The following is a 15,998-nucleotide window of genomic DNA, read 5'->3' as shown; positions in this document are numbered from 1 at the left end:
ATCTGGAACAGTTGTGCGGAGTAACCAATTGGTTTGTAGCTTCAGCTTGTTCAGTTTAGCTTTGAGCCGACGTTCACACTGAGGGCGGGTTTGAAATCATGAGGTCAGCTGAAATCGCACGATTTCAAACCAGCATTTCAGTCCGACTTCAGGGGCGATTTGACACATCTGTGCGGGTTCACAGATGTCTATTGAAATTGCCAAAAGTAGTGCAGAAACTTTTGGGAATCTGTGCGGCGTTGCAGCGGTTCAGACTGTGCCATTGCCGGTGTTCTGACATATACTGTCCTCCTATCGGATAGTGTCTGCTCCGTACTGCGCAGCGCTTGCGCAGTACGGAGCAGAAGGAGATGCCGAAAGTTTCCGAAATTGATCAGCTGACCATCAGCTGTACACGGCGCTCGGGCACTTGTTAGCGATGGCTGTGTAAGAGGGCCCCTCGCGGGCTCGCTTCGCTCTCCGAGCTTCGCTCGCCACACTTCGGGCACGGCCTCGCTGCGCTCGGTAACTATTTATTTATTCTCACTCTATGTCCACTTGGATAGTAGGGAATGAACCTGGACATAGGGTGAGAATAAAAGCGCAGGCACCGTGTACAGCTGATGATCAGCTGTTAAACTTCGGAGACTTTCGGCGTCTCGTTTGTCCTCCGTACTGCACCTGCGCAGTTCAGGGCGGACACTATATGATAGGGGACTGTATTTGACAAGACACCGGCAATAGGCTCAGATTTTGGCATATGATTTGACATGTCAAATCGCATGCCGAATTGGCCCAATGTGAACATGCACTAAAAATGAAGTCTAGAAGCTGATTCAGGTTCTGGCTGCTCCAGTCTTAGTAACTTCCCTTTTTGAAGATAAATGAGTGCAAAAGTCTAAATGTGTAACAAAATGGTTGCCCTCATGTACATATAAAATTAGATTCCATATACCAACAGTTTAGTTTTAGTAGTATACTAGTATGTTTTAGTATACTTTAGTAGTATTAAACCGTTAGAGGTTGTGTGTTTTTTTTTTTTTTTTTTTTTAATTGCGAATTTATAAAGGGGTTGTAAAACCTCCATGGTTTTTCACCTTAATGCGTTTTACTTGACCCCGATCTTTCTCCGGCTGGGAACGAGAACACCAGCACTAGCTGGTGTCTCGTGTCCTCATTGGATAGATTGATAGCAGCCATTGGCTCCCGTTGCTGTCAATCAAATCCAGTGACACAGCGCCGGGGGGCGGGGCCGAGTCCTGCGTTCTGTGTAAATGGACACAGATGCGGGACTTGGGAGCTTACCCGCATGGGTGTCCACCAAGGAGAGCGCTTCTCCAGCGTGGACACTCAATGCGGGGATGAACCACCAGCGCCGCTGAGCGACCCCAAAACAGGAGGATCTGGGCCACTCTGTGTGCAAAACTAACTGCGCAGTGGAGGGAAGTAGAACAACATGTTTGGTGGTATTTTTATTGAAGAAAAATAGGGTTTACAACCCCTTTTAAGCACAATAAAATAATCTCCAGAAAACTATCAGTGCGATTTGCACTACCGATTTTCATTGCGGTTTGCAACTTAATTTAGCTGAAGTCTATGCAGATCGCAATGAAATCGGTAAAAAGTAGTGGAGGAATCCTTCTTCTTTCTTCTTTTTTCTTTCTTTTTTCTTTTTCTTCTTTTTTCTTTCTTCTTCTTCTTTTTTCTTCCTTCTTCTTTCTTCTTCCTTCTTCTTTCTTCTTCTTTCTTTCCATAGGGCTGTGTGTTTATTGATGCACAAAGTGATAGACAACTCTAGTCCCTGCATGCAAGGGTGACTTCATAGGATTTTGTTAGAGAAAGGAGCCACCCTGGAACCGGAAACCTAGGGCACAGATCATGGTAATAGCCCAAACAGGAACATGGGATTAAGGATTAAAATGGTTGTGGGGGGGGGGGGGGCATTAACCACTTCAGCCCCGGATTTGGATTTGCCCCCTTCCTGACCAGGCTTTTTTTTTTTTTTTTTTCCCCCATTTGACACTGTCGCTTTAACTGTCAATTGTGCGATGTTGTACCCAAAACTTTGTCTTTTTTTTGCTCACAAATGGCTTTCTTTTGGTGGTATTATCACCTGGGGTTTTAATTTTTTACGCCATTAAAAAAAAAAAAGATAATTTTGAAGTGTTGGTTTTTTTTTTTTTGGTTTTTTTTTTTTGCTATAATAAATATCCCAATTTAAAAAAAAAAAAAAATTTTTTTTTTCATCAGTTTAGGCAGATTATGTATTCTACATATTTTTGGTAAAAAAAAATCGCAATAAGCGTGTATTTTGTGCAAACCAAATAGGGGGTAGATGTATGTCATTTTTTTAGTGTTGTGTTTTTTTGTTTTGTGAACACACGATCGGTCTCCTCACCTGAGAGAAGCGGGATTTGTGTGTTTATATATATACACACACACACACACACACACACACACACACACACACACACACACACACACACACACACACACACACAGATCCCGGATCTCGCTCTGTCAAGGGCGATCGCGGGTACCGGGCACACGCATCGGTTCTGGGGACATGCGCCGTGCACACGCCTGCTGTTGCGTCTTAAAGGAGCGACGTACAGCTACAACGATTTGCCCTGCCGAGCCAACCTGCCACAGTATCCACCTTGTAAGCTGAATGATTGGTCACCCTGGTTCAGTCGGCAGCCATGACAATGGTTCCCTGGAGGATTTTCCACTAATGCTGCGAATACACGACTAAAACCTAAATTGGCTTTTATTTTATAGACTTTGTCCACGGACTCTCCGGGAGAGATTTTGTTCCAATAATTGCACACAAGTGTTTATTGATTTTTAGATATTTATATTATTGTCCCAACAATCATTTATGAATGGTCATCGGCACATCTAGAACGGTGTGCCTGGTTAAATATTAACGACTGATGAGTGCTCGGGGTTTCCTGTATTAGGTTTTATCTCTGTAGGGTAAAGGTGTGTATGACCTATATATAGAGCAATTGAAGTCATAAACTGGTGATAAGCACAGTCAGTAAGCGTATCATCTGTGACATGTCCCCACACAGGAGATCCTTCATACATTGTGAGTTTGGTTTACAAAAACTGGAGAGTGCAAAATCTGGTGCCGCTGTGCATGGCAGCCAATCAGCTTCTAACTTAAGCTTGTTCATTTAAGCTTTGACAATAAAACCTGGAAGCTGATTGGTGTCTATGCAGAGCTGCACCAGATTTTGCACCCTCCAGTTTTAGTAAATCTCCCCCTACTTGTGTGTTCTGATCTCCCAAGTTGTGGGGTTTGTAACCAAAAGCTGTTAAAAGAAACGTATTCATATATACAGAATACAACATTCCTATATCGGTCCTTTATTTCACCAGAATAGGCATAGAGGGGACATCTAATCGGGACAGGTTGTGCTGTGTTTTTTATTTATTTATTTTTTGTCCTGTTCACACTACAATGCGGCGTTTTAAAAATGGAAATGTTGCATTTTACCCACTAAAAAGAAACATGGTTCAGGACAGAGTGACCATGTCTGTCAAACCTGCTGCCCAATACTAAATTCTAAATGTAACCATTTCCGCTCCAGAAGATTTAACCCCCCCTTATGACCAGGCCATTTTCTCCCTTCGTCTTTCAGGACAGCACCTGGAGAGAGCGCAGCTCCACCCACTTTCCCAGGAAACACTGCAGTCAGTTTCTTTTAAAGACCGGACACTTCCACCATGGCCTCAGTTGTAGTGTTTCCTCCGCCATGGTGGAAGCGCTGCAGGGAACCAGGGGTGTGCTGCGCTTTCTCCAGGTGGTGAAAGTTAGGGCATACCGGATCGTTTTTCTTCTTTTCCAAGACAGCCCAGCATCCTCCCTGACGTGTGGGGGATTCTCCGGTGCCTCCTCCTCTTCATGCTCGGCGAGAGCCAGGCTGCGAGGGTTCCGCTCCTACAGACCGGTGGCAGGGCTGTGGAGTAGAGCGGCGTCTATTCCACGGGCCGCACGCCTTCCGGGTTCGGATGGCAAGCGCGTCATTTCCGACCGGGGGCGGGGCCTCGAGCGGCGCGACGCGGCTTCCGGTTCCGGCCGCTGGAACGCAGGAGGGGGGGGCGGTCTCCATGGCTGATTTCATTTCCGGCCCTCACAGCGGTGAGCGGCCCGGGAAAATCAAATAAAAGAGCGCAAACGCCGCTGTGTGTCCTGTCAATAATGGAGGACGATCAGACGGCGGTGGCAGGAGCAGGAGCCACAACAATCAGCCAGGCTCAGGTAAGCAGGGATACTGGTCTCTGTCTTTACTCTATGGGCATTTATAATGTTTATATATTATCCCTTCCCTAAAAAAAAAAAAAAAAAAAAAGTGGGGAGCCTGCAGATCACTTGGTCCTGAGTACTAAAGGAGGGATAAGTGATTAATTATGTTTTAAGGTGGATCTGTGGGGTGATTCACCGGCTGTGGAACAGATCATAGGTGTTAAAGGGTTAACTTCCTTGGTCGTGTTTTTTTCTGTGTTCCTTATACAGCATGTAAGCTGTTGTTTGTGAAATATGGTTCAGCTATTGTCTTTTTTCCCTTGGGATATTGCAGAAGGCTAAAGAAAAGACCAAGCATGTCTCCCCTATTGTTAAAAGGAAGTGTCCCTCTTGTAAGGGGTTACTGAGGGATTCCTGGCCCAAAGTATTATGCAAATCTTGCATTACGGACATAGTTAAGGAGGAGACAGCTCCTGCTAGTCCTGCAGCTCAACAAAGCGAATTGCTAAGCTCTTTCAGGAAGGAACTGGCAGACACCTTTGAGTCCTTCAGGTCCTACCTAGATAGGCGTCCAACGGCGCATAGCAGTGTGGTGCCACATTCTCAATCCTCTGTTTCAGCATCCAGAGGGGGCAGCGACTCAGAGGAGGAGGAAAGTAACATTTTACTAAATTCGGAGGAGGAAGCAGAAGAAGTAAATGAAGCTTCTTCTCCTTCTTCTAGGTACAAGTTATCCCTTGAGGAGGTAGATGATCTACTAAGAACAATTCATACTACCCTTAACATCACAGAGGATAAGGCTCAGCTATCCCTACACGATAAGATGTTCCAAGGCCTCGGGGAGGAAAAACACAGGGTTTTTCCTGTACATAAATTCCTATCAGAGACCATTAAGAGGGAGTGGAAGGATCCAGAGAGAGCCCCCTTCTTTTCTAAATCCCTCAAGCGAAGGTTTCCGTTTGATGAGGATAGCTCGCATATTTGGAATAAAAAGCCAAGACTAGACGCAGCCTTTTCCCAGGTATCTAGGAATACTGACCTGGCCTTTGAGGACATGGGTATCCTTAAAGATACCATGGACAAAAAGGCAGACTCCCTATTAAGGAAGGCATGGGATTCTTCTTTAGCAAATTTGAAGCCTGCCATGGCCTCAACTGTGGTGGCCAGAAATCTGGAACACTGGCTGGAGCAGCTGAAAATCCACATTGAGGCAGGGACGCCTCGTAAGGATCTGCTAGATACGCTACCGGTGTTATCAAAGGCGGTAGGGTATATAGCAGATGCCTCAGCGGAGTCAATCAGGATGTCAGCCAGATCCACAGCTCTGATAAACTCAGCTCGCAGGGCGTTATGGGTCAAGACATGGACAGGGGATACTGCTTCAAAGACAAAATTATGCGGTTTACCCTTTGAAGGTGATCTAGTGTTTGGCCCTGGGCTGGAAGCTATTCTTGACAGAACAGCTGACAAAAAGAAGGCTTTCCCTATAAAGAAGAAGGTACTTCCGCAAGGCAACAAAAATTTTCGTGCTTTTCGAAAGACCCCAGATACCAAAGAGGCAGGCTACAAAAGGCCTTGGAAGTCTCAAAGAGGGAGGGGTAAGTCAGGAGTACTTTTTCGCCCCCCAACCACAAGCCCAAAAACCCAGTGACGGTCACCCAACTGTGGGAGCAAGGTTACAGACCTTCTTTTTACAGTGGAAGACTATAACAAGCAGCCAGTTTATCCTCAAGACCATCTTGGAGGGTTACAGGCTGGAATTTTCTCAACCTCCTCCTGTGCGTTTTTACATAACCCAGGCTCCCCGAGACTCAGAAAAGTCACTAGCAATGACAGCTATCCTGAAGGACTTGATGCTACAAAAGGTGATAGTGAACGTACCCCCTGGGGAATTAGAACAGGGGTGCTATTCACACATATTTCTTGTGAAGAAACCGTCGGGAAAATTCAGGCTCATCCTGAACCTGAAGATTCTAAACAAGACTATCAGGTACAAGAAGTTCAGGATGGACACAATATTCTCAGTGAAGAATCTCCTGACCCCGGGATGTTTTATGGCTTCCATAGACCTGAGAGATGCATACTTGCATGTACCAGTAGCGTCAACATCTCAGAAACACCTAAGGTTTGCGATAAAACTGGGGGAATCTACCCTTCATCTCCAGTTCAGAGCTCTCCCTTTCGGGCTGTCATCTTCTCCGAGGATTTTTACAAAAGTCCTGGCGGAGGCCTTGGCCCCACTCAGAGTAGAGGGGGTATCAGTCCTGCCCTATCTGGACGATCTACTAATTTTTGCCAAAACAAGGGACCTGTTAGTGAGAGATCTGGAAAAGACAATGAGACACCTGGTAGGTCTAGGATGGATAATCAACGAGGAGAAATCAAACTTGATTCCATCTCAGACCATACTATTCTTGGGTTACACGATAGATTCCATCCAGGAGAAAATTTTTCTCCCCGAAGGGAAGAGGGAGAAGCTTCAGGAGGCAGTGAAGAAGACGCAGACAAATATGCCAATCTCCATAAGAGCAGCTATGTCGGTCTTAGGGCTACTCACTGCGACTATTCCAGCGGTGCAGTGGGCACGTCTACATGGAAGGGAGCTCCAGCAGACAATTTTAACGAGTTGGTCCTATGGAGAGTCCCTAGAAAAATTAATAAGGATACCTGCGCGGGTTCAGAGGAAGCTTTGGTGGTGGAGAAATCACTCAAACCTGAACAGGGGTCTGCTCTGGAGTTTTCCTTTGCAGAAAAGATTAACAACAGACGCAAGTTCCTGGGGTTGGGGCGCCCACCTGGACGAGCAGATGGCTCAGGGGAGTTGGACAGACTGGGAAGCCAGAAAGTCCTCCAATTGGAGAGAGCTGAGGGCTATTCTCTTGGGTCTATGGGCCTTCGAAAGAACAGTCCGGGGCCATCATGTTCAGGTCCTATCGGACAATGCCACAGCGGTGGCCTATATATCAAGGCAGGGAGGAACAAGGAGCAGGGCTCTGCTATCCTTGGCACTCCAGATTCTAGCCTGGGCAGAAGACAGGCTAAACTCCATAACAGCGATACATCTGAAGGGAGATTTAAACCTTATGGCAGACTTTCTGAGCAGAGAAAGAGTACTGGAAGCAGAATGGAGTCTGAATGTAGAGACTTTCCAACAACTAACAGAAAGATGGGGAATGCCCCAAATAGATCTTTTCGCATCCCAAAAGAATGCAAAAGTAGAGGCCTTCTTCTCACTGAACAGGCAGGATCAGGCAGAGGGATTGGATGCATTAGCGCAGCCATGGAAATTCCAGTTGTGCTACGCCTTTCCCCCCTTTCAGATGATCCCCTTGGTCTTAAGAAAGCTACAGAAAGAGAACACGACTATGATTCTGGTGGCTCCTTTCTGGCCCAAACGGGCTTGGTTCGCAACAATACAGGGGATGGCGGTGGAACCTTATTGGGAGCTTCCGCTTCGGAAGGACCTCCTAACGCAGGGCCCCCTTCATCACCCAAATACCCAGCATCTCAGGTTGACAGGTTGGTTACTGAGGAGCAGATGTTAAAAAATAAGGGCCTTTCAGATAAACTGGTCTCTACCCTGCTGAACAGTCGTAAGGAGGTTACCAGGGCCATCTACTTCAAAACGTGGAAACGATTTAATAGCTGGTGTGCGATTAGGATACTTTCGCCACAGGAAATCGCTCCAGTGCTAGAGTTTCTCCATGAGGGAATGGAGATGGGGTTGGCAGCTAGCACCCTAAAAGTGCAGGTAGCTGCATTATCGGTTTTTCTTGAGAGGCAGTTATCAAGGGAGCCGCTTATTATTAGGTTTTTCAAGGCATTGGCCAGAGCTAGGCCAATACCTTTTAAGTTTTTTCCTAGATGGGACCTGTCTGTGGTTCTGCGGGGTCTAATCAAAGGGCCTTTTGAACCTCCAGAGGAAGCGTCAATCAGGCTATGGTCGTTAAAAATAGTCCTGTTAGTAGCAGTAACTTCAGCTAGGAGAGTAAGCGAGTTACAAGCTCTTTCCATAAGAGAACCCTTTTGTTATATTTTTCCAGACCGGGTAGTGCTAAAAACTGACCCGGGTTTCTTGCCAAAGGTGGCATCAGCATTTCATAGGGAACAAGAGATCATTCTCCCTACCTTTTTGTCCTAACCCGTCCAGTGCTAAGGAGAGGTCTTTCCATTCCCTGGACGTGAGAAGGTGTTTATTACATTATATAGAGATAACGAAAGATTTTAGAAGATCAGATTCGCTCTTTGTTCTCTTCTCTGGTCCACGGAAGGGGTATAGAGCATCCAAAAGCACCATAGGTAGATGGCTCAGAATGGCCATCAGCGAAGCTTATAAAGCTTCAGGAGCAGAGCCCCCTAAGGGGGTAGTAGCCCATTCAACAAGGGCAGTAGCAACGTCCTGGGCAGAGAGGGCAGGGGCTTCCCCGGGTCGGATCTGTAAAGCGGCCACGTGGACAAGTTTCTCCACCTTCACCCGCCACTACAGGTTGGACTTGCTATCAGCAGCGGAACAGTCGTTTGGCAGGAAGGTCCTGCAGGCGGTGGTCCCACCCTAGAGTAAGTACTCTTTTATCATCTCCAGGTGCTGTCCTGAAAGACGAAGGGAGAAAACCCTAGTTAGACTTACCGGTAACGGTATTTCTACGAGTCTTTCAGGACAGCGCCGATGACCCGCCCTAAGTTTTGAGGTTGTAAGATGTGTTATTGCTGTGTTCTGCTTATCTAATTTCAGCATGGCTGGAGGTACTCTATGAACAACTGAGGCCATGGTGGAAGTGTCCGGTCTTTAAAGAAACTGACTGCAGTGTTTCCTGGGAAAGTGGGTGGAGCTGCGCTCTCTCCAGGTGCTGTCCTGAAAGACTCGTAGAAATACCGTTACCGGTAAGTCTAACTAGGGTTTTTTGTGATACGGCACTGCGTCACTTCAACTGACAATTGCCCGGTCATGCAACGGTGTACCCAAATAAAATATTTTTATTCCCCCCCCCCCTCACAAATAGAGCTTTCGTTTGGTGGTATTTGATCACCTCCTGCCTTTTTTACTTTTTGCTATAATACTTATTCAATAAAAAAAAAAAAAAAATTGTAAAACAAATTTCATCAATTTAGGCCAGTATGTATTCTGCTACATATTTTTGGTTAAAAAAAAAAAAAACTACGAACTACGCATTTGATTGACTTGCCCAAAAGTTATAGCGTCTACAAAATAAGGCAAATATTTAGGGACTTTTAAATTTTTTTTCAATTTTATTGTTATACCAGTAGTGGCTGCGACTTTATTTTGTGAATATTATTTTTTTTTTTTTTTTTTAAGAACCCTATAAAGGAGATATCTATAACGGTTAAGCCCTTGATCGCCCCCTAGTGATAACCCCTTCCCTGCCAGTGAAGTTTATACAGTAATCGGTGCATTTTTATAGCATGGATTGCTCTAAATGTCAATGGTCCCAAAAAAAGTCAAGTCTCCAATCTGTCTGTGTGTCGCAATACCACTAAAAAATCAAACGCCATAAAAATGCCCTAAATCTTTCCCATAGTTTGTAGACGCTATAACTTTTTTGTGCAGACCAATATACCCTTATTGCGATTTATTTTTTGGGGGGAAAAAAAAGTAGAATACATATTGGCCTAAACTGAAGACCATTTGGGGGATATTATAGCATATAGCAATGAGAGAGAGAGAGAGATAATATTTTTAGTTTATAGCGCAAAAATAAAAACCGCAGAGGTGATCAAATGCCACCAAAAGAAAGCTCTTTGTTGGTGAAAAAAAGACGCCAATTTCGTTTGGGTACAGTGTCGCACGACCGCGCAATTGTCAGTTAAAGCGACGCATTGCCAAATTGTAAAAAGTGCTCTGGTCAGGAAAGGGGGTAAAATCTTCCGGGGCTGAGTTGGTTAATTACCGGTGTCTTGAGATGTAGTCTCACAACTGAGATTTTAATCCTAAACATAGATGCGCTTGTTTGGCGGCCTATTCCTGGGGGTTTCTGTATTTTTAAATTAAATGTTTGCTGTGAAAAATATAACCCTGAATCATATACAGTGGTTAGCACTTTTGCCTGGCAGCACTAGGGCCAAGGGTTCAAATCCCAACCATGTCACTACCTGCCTGGAGTTTGCATGTCTTCCCTGTGCCTGTGTAGGTTTCCTCCAGGTACTCCGGTTTCCTCCCACACTCCAAAGATGTTCTGGTAGGTTAATTGGCTCTTGTCTAAGTTGTCGCTAGTATGTGTATGTATCAGTGTGAGTTAGGTGCTTGCTTTTGTAAGCTCCTTGAGGACAGGGACCAACGTTAATGTATGTGTATTTATCTTTCTTTTATTTCTTCCAACAGCTTTCAGCCTGGAAACTTGCCGAATTATGATTGCAATGTTGGATGTATCCTTTTCTAGAAGCCTTTGTGTGTAAGGATGTGTTGGCAGATTTGTACAACAAATGATAGAATGATTAGTAATAATGCTTACTATCTCTCTATATCTTTCTCAGTAACTCTCAGGCTTTAGGTGATCTTTTGGCTTTCAGAGGTGACAGCTACCAAATTTATGTTTCTTCTTCATAGAAGACCTTCACTCAGAACCATTCATTTTGTGTTGTGTCGCTAGTTGGATACAATAGAAAAAGTTCAGCTGACAGTGTGTTCCTCTGATCCTGCCAGTTACTACAAGGTGTATGCTCAGCTTTGACACCTATTTGGAATCTTGAGCTAAAAAAAAGTCTCACTATTCTCTTTTCAAGTTGGGTAAATCAATAAATGTTGGTCCGTGTTCACTGATAAGATCATGAGAAACTCTACATTTCTTTAACGACTCTAAATCAGAGGGACCATACAGGCAAAATGGGCTTCAATGAGTTCAAAGAATTGTGGGCAGCTTTAAGTGCCTGGAAACAGAACTTCTGCACATTTGATCAAGACAGGAGTGGGTCCGTGGAGCCCCATGAGTTGAACCAGGCCATTATGTCAATGGGTAAGTAGTTACAAATGAGGCCATCTCTCATATCAATGCTAAATGTATGATCTTGATTTGACTCGCTGAGTAGGGGATATCAATGCTCATTGCATGCCTACTGCAGAATCATTTTTGATAGATATGTTAGATGTATTGAAAACTCACTCCTTTTTCACATGCGCTTTAACCACTTCAATACTGGACACTTTTATCCCCTTCTTGCCCAGGCCAGTTTTCAGCCTTCAGCACTGTCACTTTGACAATTGCGCGGTTGTACAACACTGCACCATATGACATTTTTAGTTTTTACTCTGATGGCTTTCTTTTGGTGGTATTTAATCACCACTGGGGTTTTTTTTTTTTTTTTGTTTTGTTTTTTTTCTCTAAATTTAAAAAAAAAAGACCGGTTATAAAATTTTGAAAATAAGCAATTTTACTTCACTGGTGAGCAGTGTAAATGTCCCCTGTCACAGAAAAGACTGTTATCCTTTCCTTACAGTGACAGCGCTAGGGTTGTCCCGATACCACTTTTTAAGATGGAGTAAAAGTAATAATACATTTTTTTTCACCTTAATGCATAGGATGCATTAAGGTGAAAAAACACAAGGGTTTACAACCCCTTTTTAAGGTGAACAAAAATGAAGTGAAGTAATGACTGTAGGACTTTCCCTCCAGTATTCTAAGCATCAGCACCATTTGTCCATAGCATATAGAATTGTAACTTTTAATGAGGATCTTCCTCTTAAAGCAGGATGCCTGCATGTGGAATGTGTCTGATAGGGATGGTATTTTTAGCCAGCTGATAACTCTTATGATGCATGTTCTGCCTGTTTCAAGAGAATGTTTGATAGATGTGTACAGCCAACTCAGCTGGACGCCTCTATTTGTCTAATTGCCTTAAAGATTTTTCTGCTCAGTACAGGCTCCTTAATCATTTGACTGGGCTATATGCAGTTCCTTCAGGTGATTGGACATTGGCAAAAAAGGAGGCTACGCGGGCCAGCCGATTCCAAACTAACCTCAGTTTTTGTCTAGTGTCCTTGGGTGATGGGCCCTCTTCTCTGAGAGAAGCTTACCACCTTATATGGAGAGGTCTCTTTCTCTGAATGATATTTCAAGATAACTCAACTATCAACCAGCTGCACCATACCACTTCAGCTCTTCATGCAAATTCTGGAGAAGCTGCAGAGCCTAGAGAGGCTGTACCCAATGCTCTGTGGCTTGAATAGTAAGGTTGGCCTGTAATCATGCAGACATGCACTAGATTTTGTTGCCTGCTCAACTCCCCCCTTCTCCAAATGGCAAAGTTGACCTAACTTGTAGCGATGCCATCACTACTACAAATTCATGTCAATGGAAGTGGCGCAACACCCTGCGACCTTGTGCAATGGATACAGTGCATTTGTTAGCAAAACAGGCGGTAAGAAGGCGTTGCATCGCTTCGTCAGCCGCTGGAGCTCAATCCAAGTGTGGATCGGACTTCAGAAACAAGGGAGATTTAGATGCCTTTCTAAATCTACCCTTACTAATGTTTTCTATTTTTTTGGGGGGAAGGGGGATGTGTCCTTGGAGAGACATCAGAGGTCTAAACAGACCTGTCTTCTTTTTTTTTTTTTTTTTGGCTCCAAGAAAAGGACTGAATACTTCATAGTTTATGAATGAATAGGTGTCTATACAGACTATCCATTTATCTAAAGAGACATAGTCAGTGTTTACTATGTCAGTGATGAAAGCATGCGGGAGCGATCGGTAGTGATTGCTGACTGGTATTCTTTCAGGTAAAGGTAGAGGCCTGGTAAACAAATGTTTACCAGCACCCCCTCCCCTCCGCTCTCCATGCTGACAGCGGTCTGTCAGTGGCTGCAGCCAGCAGGAGGGGGGAGTTGGGAGAGGCAGCTTCAGGGGGTCACTTGTCGGGTAAATTGCAAACATCTCTCAGTTCAGCAGCATCTGAAAAATTCTGCTAGAAGTTCATGGTCACTGAAGTGACTGAGCTTATAGTAGGAGGAATGCAGGTCTGTACAGACCTGGCCAGCCGGAAGCAGTGTTGTAGGGTCATACGGACCTGGCAGCGAAAGGGTTGATGCTGCCAGAGGTCACAAGTAAAAAAGGATCAGGTGGATTTGCTAGCTTGGGCTAAGTTTTTTTTTTTTTTTTTTTTTTTTTTTTGTTCCATTGGGGTTGGTAGTTCATCTTTTCAGGGCCCTAGTATCCTTTTCCTTTGACAGTTGCTCCTACTCCATGTTTCCCTCAGCCGTTTGGCTGGCCTGTTGGCCACACCAACTTCCCTTTTTTATTTATTTATTTTTTCCATTCTTTTAAAGCTTTTTACCTTGGCAGGACCTGCAATGCAACCTACAGTTGCTTCAATGGCAGTCTCTCAGGCCTGTACTGTGTTGACTAAGCACATGGCCCATCATTACGGCTGCTTCTGTCCAGTCAGATTTTTTTTTTTTTTCTCCTATGGCCTTACACCCTTATGTGAATGGCTTGGTAGATAGGCTTTTCCAAATATATACAATTAATTTTGCCTCTACAGTTCTCATGCAAGTGATGCCTTGGGTTGGGTTATCCTTTTGAAGGCAAATGCTTGTTTGTCTCCTCCTTGGATAAGGACCTCAAGAGAATCACGGGGGCAAGAGCATTCCTTAATGTTGCACAAGGACGAAGTTATGAAGCCTTCCATCTTCAGGATATTGGTTGGGCCTGCCTTACAACCCACTGTACAAAGTTCATGGCCATTTGGTTAGACAGCATCATGCAGTCAGTATGAATGTTTCTAAATGTCTTTTTAAAATGCCCGTATGAGAAGTCTAGAATGCTCGGATCCCTAGTTTGTTAGCTGAACATGGTTTCACTGTGAATGATGTGGCTGCCCCTACAATTGTTTGCTCTTTTTGGAACGTGTGCTCATGTATACCTCCTAATGAATACTTTCTATTTATATTTTAAGGTTACAGGTTAAATCCAAACACAATTAATACGATAGTGAAGCGCTACAGCAAGAGCGGCAGAATATTCTTTGACGATTATGTTGCATGTTGTGTGAAGCTTCGTGCCTTAACAGGTAAGGTGGTGACTATTCTTCTTCTCACCATATTTCTCTGTTTGTGTGGCTTTTGCAGCTTTAAAGAATCATGAGGAAGGTATGTAGGTTGCTGATGTATAGATCTCTTCTGAAATTGCTGTTTTGCTGATCCACTGGCTTCAGTACTTTGGCTATTCTGGAACAAGTCTGCACCTCAAAAGTTCTGACTTCACTCCCTGCAAGCTTGGTTTCAGTTTAGTGATCTGGTATTGGATGCAGCCAACATTTTCAGGAGCAGGTGGGCAAGTTATTGCTGTGCAAGACTTAGTCCATCATCCCATATACACTGGAGATCAAAATTGGAGAACAATTTATGAACACTTTTTTTTTTTCCCCAGAAAGGTAATCTACATTGCTCAACATTTGATGGATTTTTTGTTGTGCCTATACCATGCTAAAAGAACAGTATTTTTCAAAATAACCAAGGCACTTCATCAAAAAAAGTTGTTTTCTTGTGTTTTCTAAAAAAAAAAAAAAAAAAAAAAAAAATGATCAAAATTGGATAACAGCAATGACTGAAGCATGGAGAGATTACAACTAAAATTTCTCAAGGTTACAACAATCAGTGGGGGGGGGGGGGGGGGGGGGCTTGCTCTGAATAACTTGAGCATCTGCAGCCACATGACTTCACTAGTCTTTCACACTGCTCTGGTGTTATTTTGTTCTACAGTTCAGTGACTCTAGTGGGCTTTTTGGCCCTAACTTTGTCACCAAGGATTTTCCAGAAGTTTTCTGTTGGGTTTAGATCAGGTCTCTGGGCTGGCCATTTCATTATTTCAATGTTTTCAGCTTCAAGGAACTGCTTTACCCCGTTTTGCTGTGTGACGGGGAGCATTGTCGTGCATGAAAATTGCTGGCTGATTGGGTTATGAACGCAGGTAAGGAACCACATGTTGTCGAAGGTTCTGGTAAACCTTTGCATTAGCTGTCATGTAGCTGTATAGGAGTCCTAACTCCTGCTGCAGAAAAACGCTTCCCCTCCACCTTTCATTGACTTCTTTACACACTTTGGATTCAGTCTTTCCCTAGTTTGACAACAAACATGTTTCCCATCAGACCCAAATAAATGAAACTTTCTTTCATCACTAAAGTCAACTTTGAACCACTTCTGTCCACACAACATGCTCCTCAGCAAAGATTAGTCTAGCCTTTTGATTCATTCTGCTAATGAGAGGTTTAGTCACTACAGAGTTAGGTTTCAGTCCAAATTATATTAAACGGCGAGACGGATCCCTATTCTGTTCAGCGCTGAACTGGTGAGCAATCGCAGCTGCAGTGTTGTACTGGTTGCCCATTGAGATTCTCTGCATTAAGCTGTCCCTCTTGCATTTGTCTTTTGTGGAGGACCAGCCTTCTGGGAGGGGGGGAGAGACTTGAATGAGTTTGTGATGTAAGGCTGGGCTTATGCTACATTTTCAGGGGGGAACGGGTATCTGTGTTTGACAGGAACCCTTCCCCCCCCACTTGTGGAAGACTGCACCATCCCTCGAAGTTCGGCCCCCTTCCTTCCCCTGCCGCCGGGCCAATTAGAAAGTGCAGCACAATTTGTGCGTGCGCAGTAGGGAACTGGCTGCGGTTTCCCTTACGACGAATGGCGGTAGCACCCCCCGAGAGCCGATCAGAAAATCGGCTGGGCTGCCTACATTGTGGGCTCCCTGGACAGATAAGTCTCTATATATTAAAAGTCAGCAGCTACAGTAATTGTAGTTGCTGACTTTATTATTTT

At 44.3% G+C, this 15,998-nt stretch overlaps 1 protein-coding gene across 2 annotated transcripts in view; it reads left to right on the top strand.

Annotated features, from left to right (window-relative positions):
* The window catches only part of GCA (grancalcin), an 87,866-nt gene that overhangs the window by 34,407 nt on the left and 37,461 nt on the right, over positions 1-15,998 (top strand). For both annotated transcript variants that reach the window (XM_073634038.1, XM_073634039.1), the window contains exons 4-6: positions 10,572-10,615; positions 11,055-11,202; positions 14,138-14,251. In XM_073634038.1, the coding sequence (XP_073490139.1) occupies positions 10,572-10,615; positions 11,055-11,202; positions 14,138-14,251 (306 nt within the window). The remainder of the gene's footprint in view (positions 1-10,571; positions 10,616-11,054; positions 11,203-14,137; positions 14,252-15,998) is intronic.

This window comes from Aquarana catesbeiana, linkage group LG06 (genome assembly GCF_042186555.1).
Source record: "Aquarana catesbeiana isolate 2022-GZ linkage group LG06, ASM4218655v1, whole genome shotgun sequence".
Lineage (NCBI taxonomy): Eukaryota > Metazoa > Chordata > Amphibia > Anura > Ranidae > Aquarana > Aquarana catesbeiana.
This window is presented reverse-complemented; position numbering and strand designations above follow the sequence as displayed.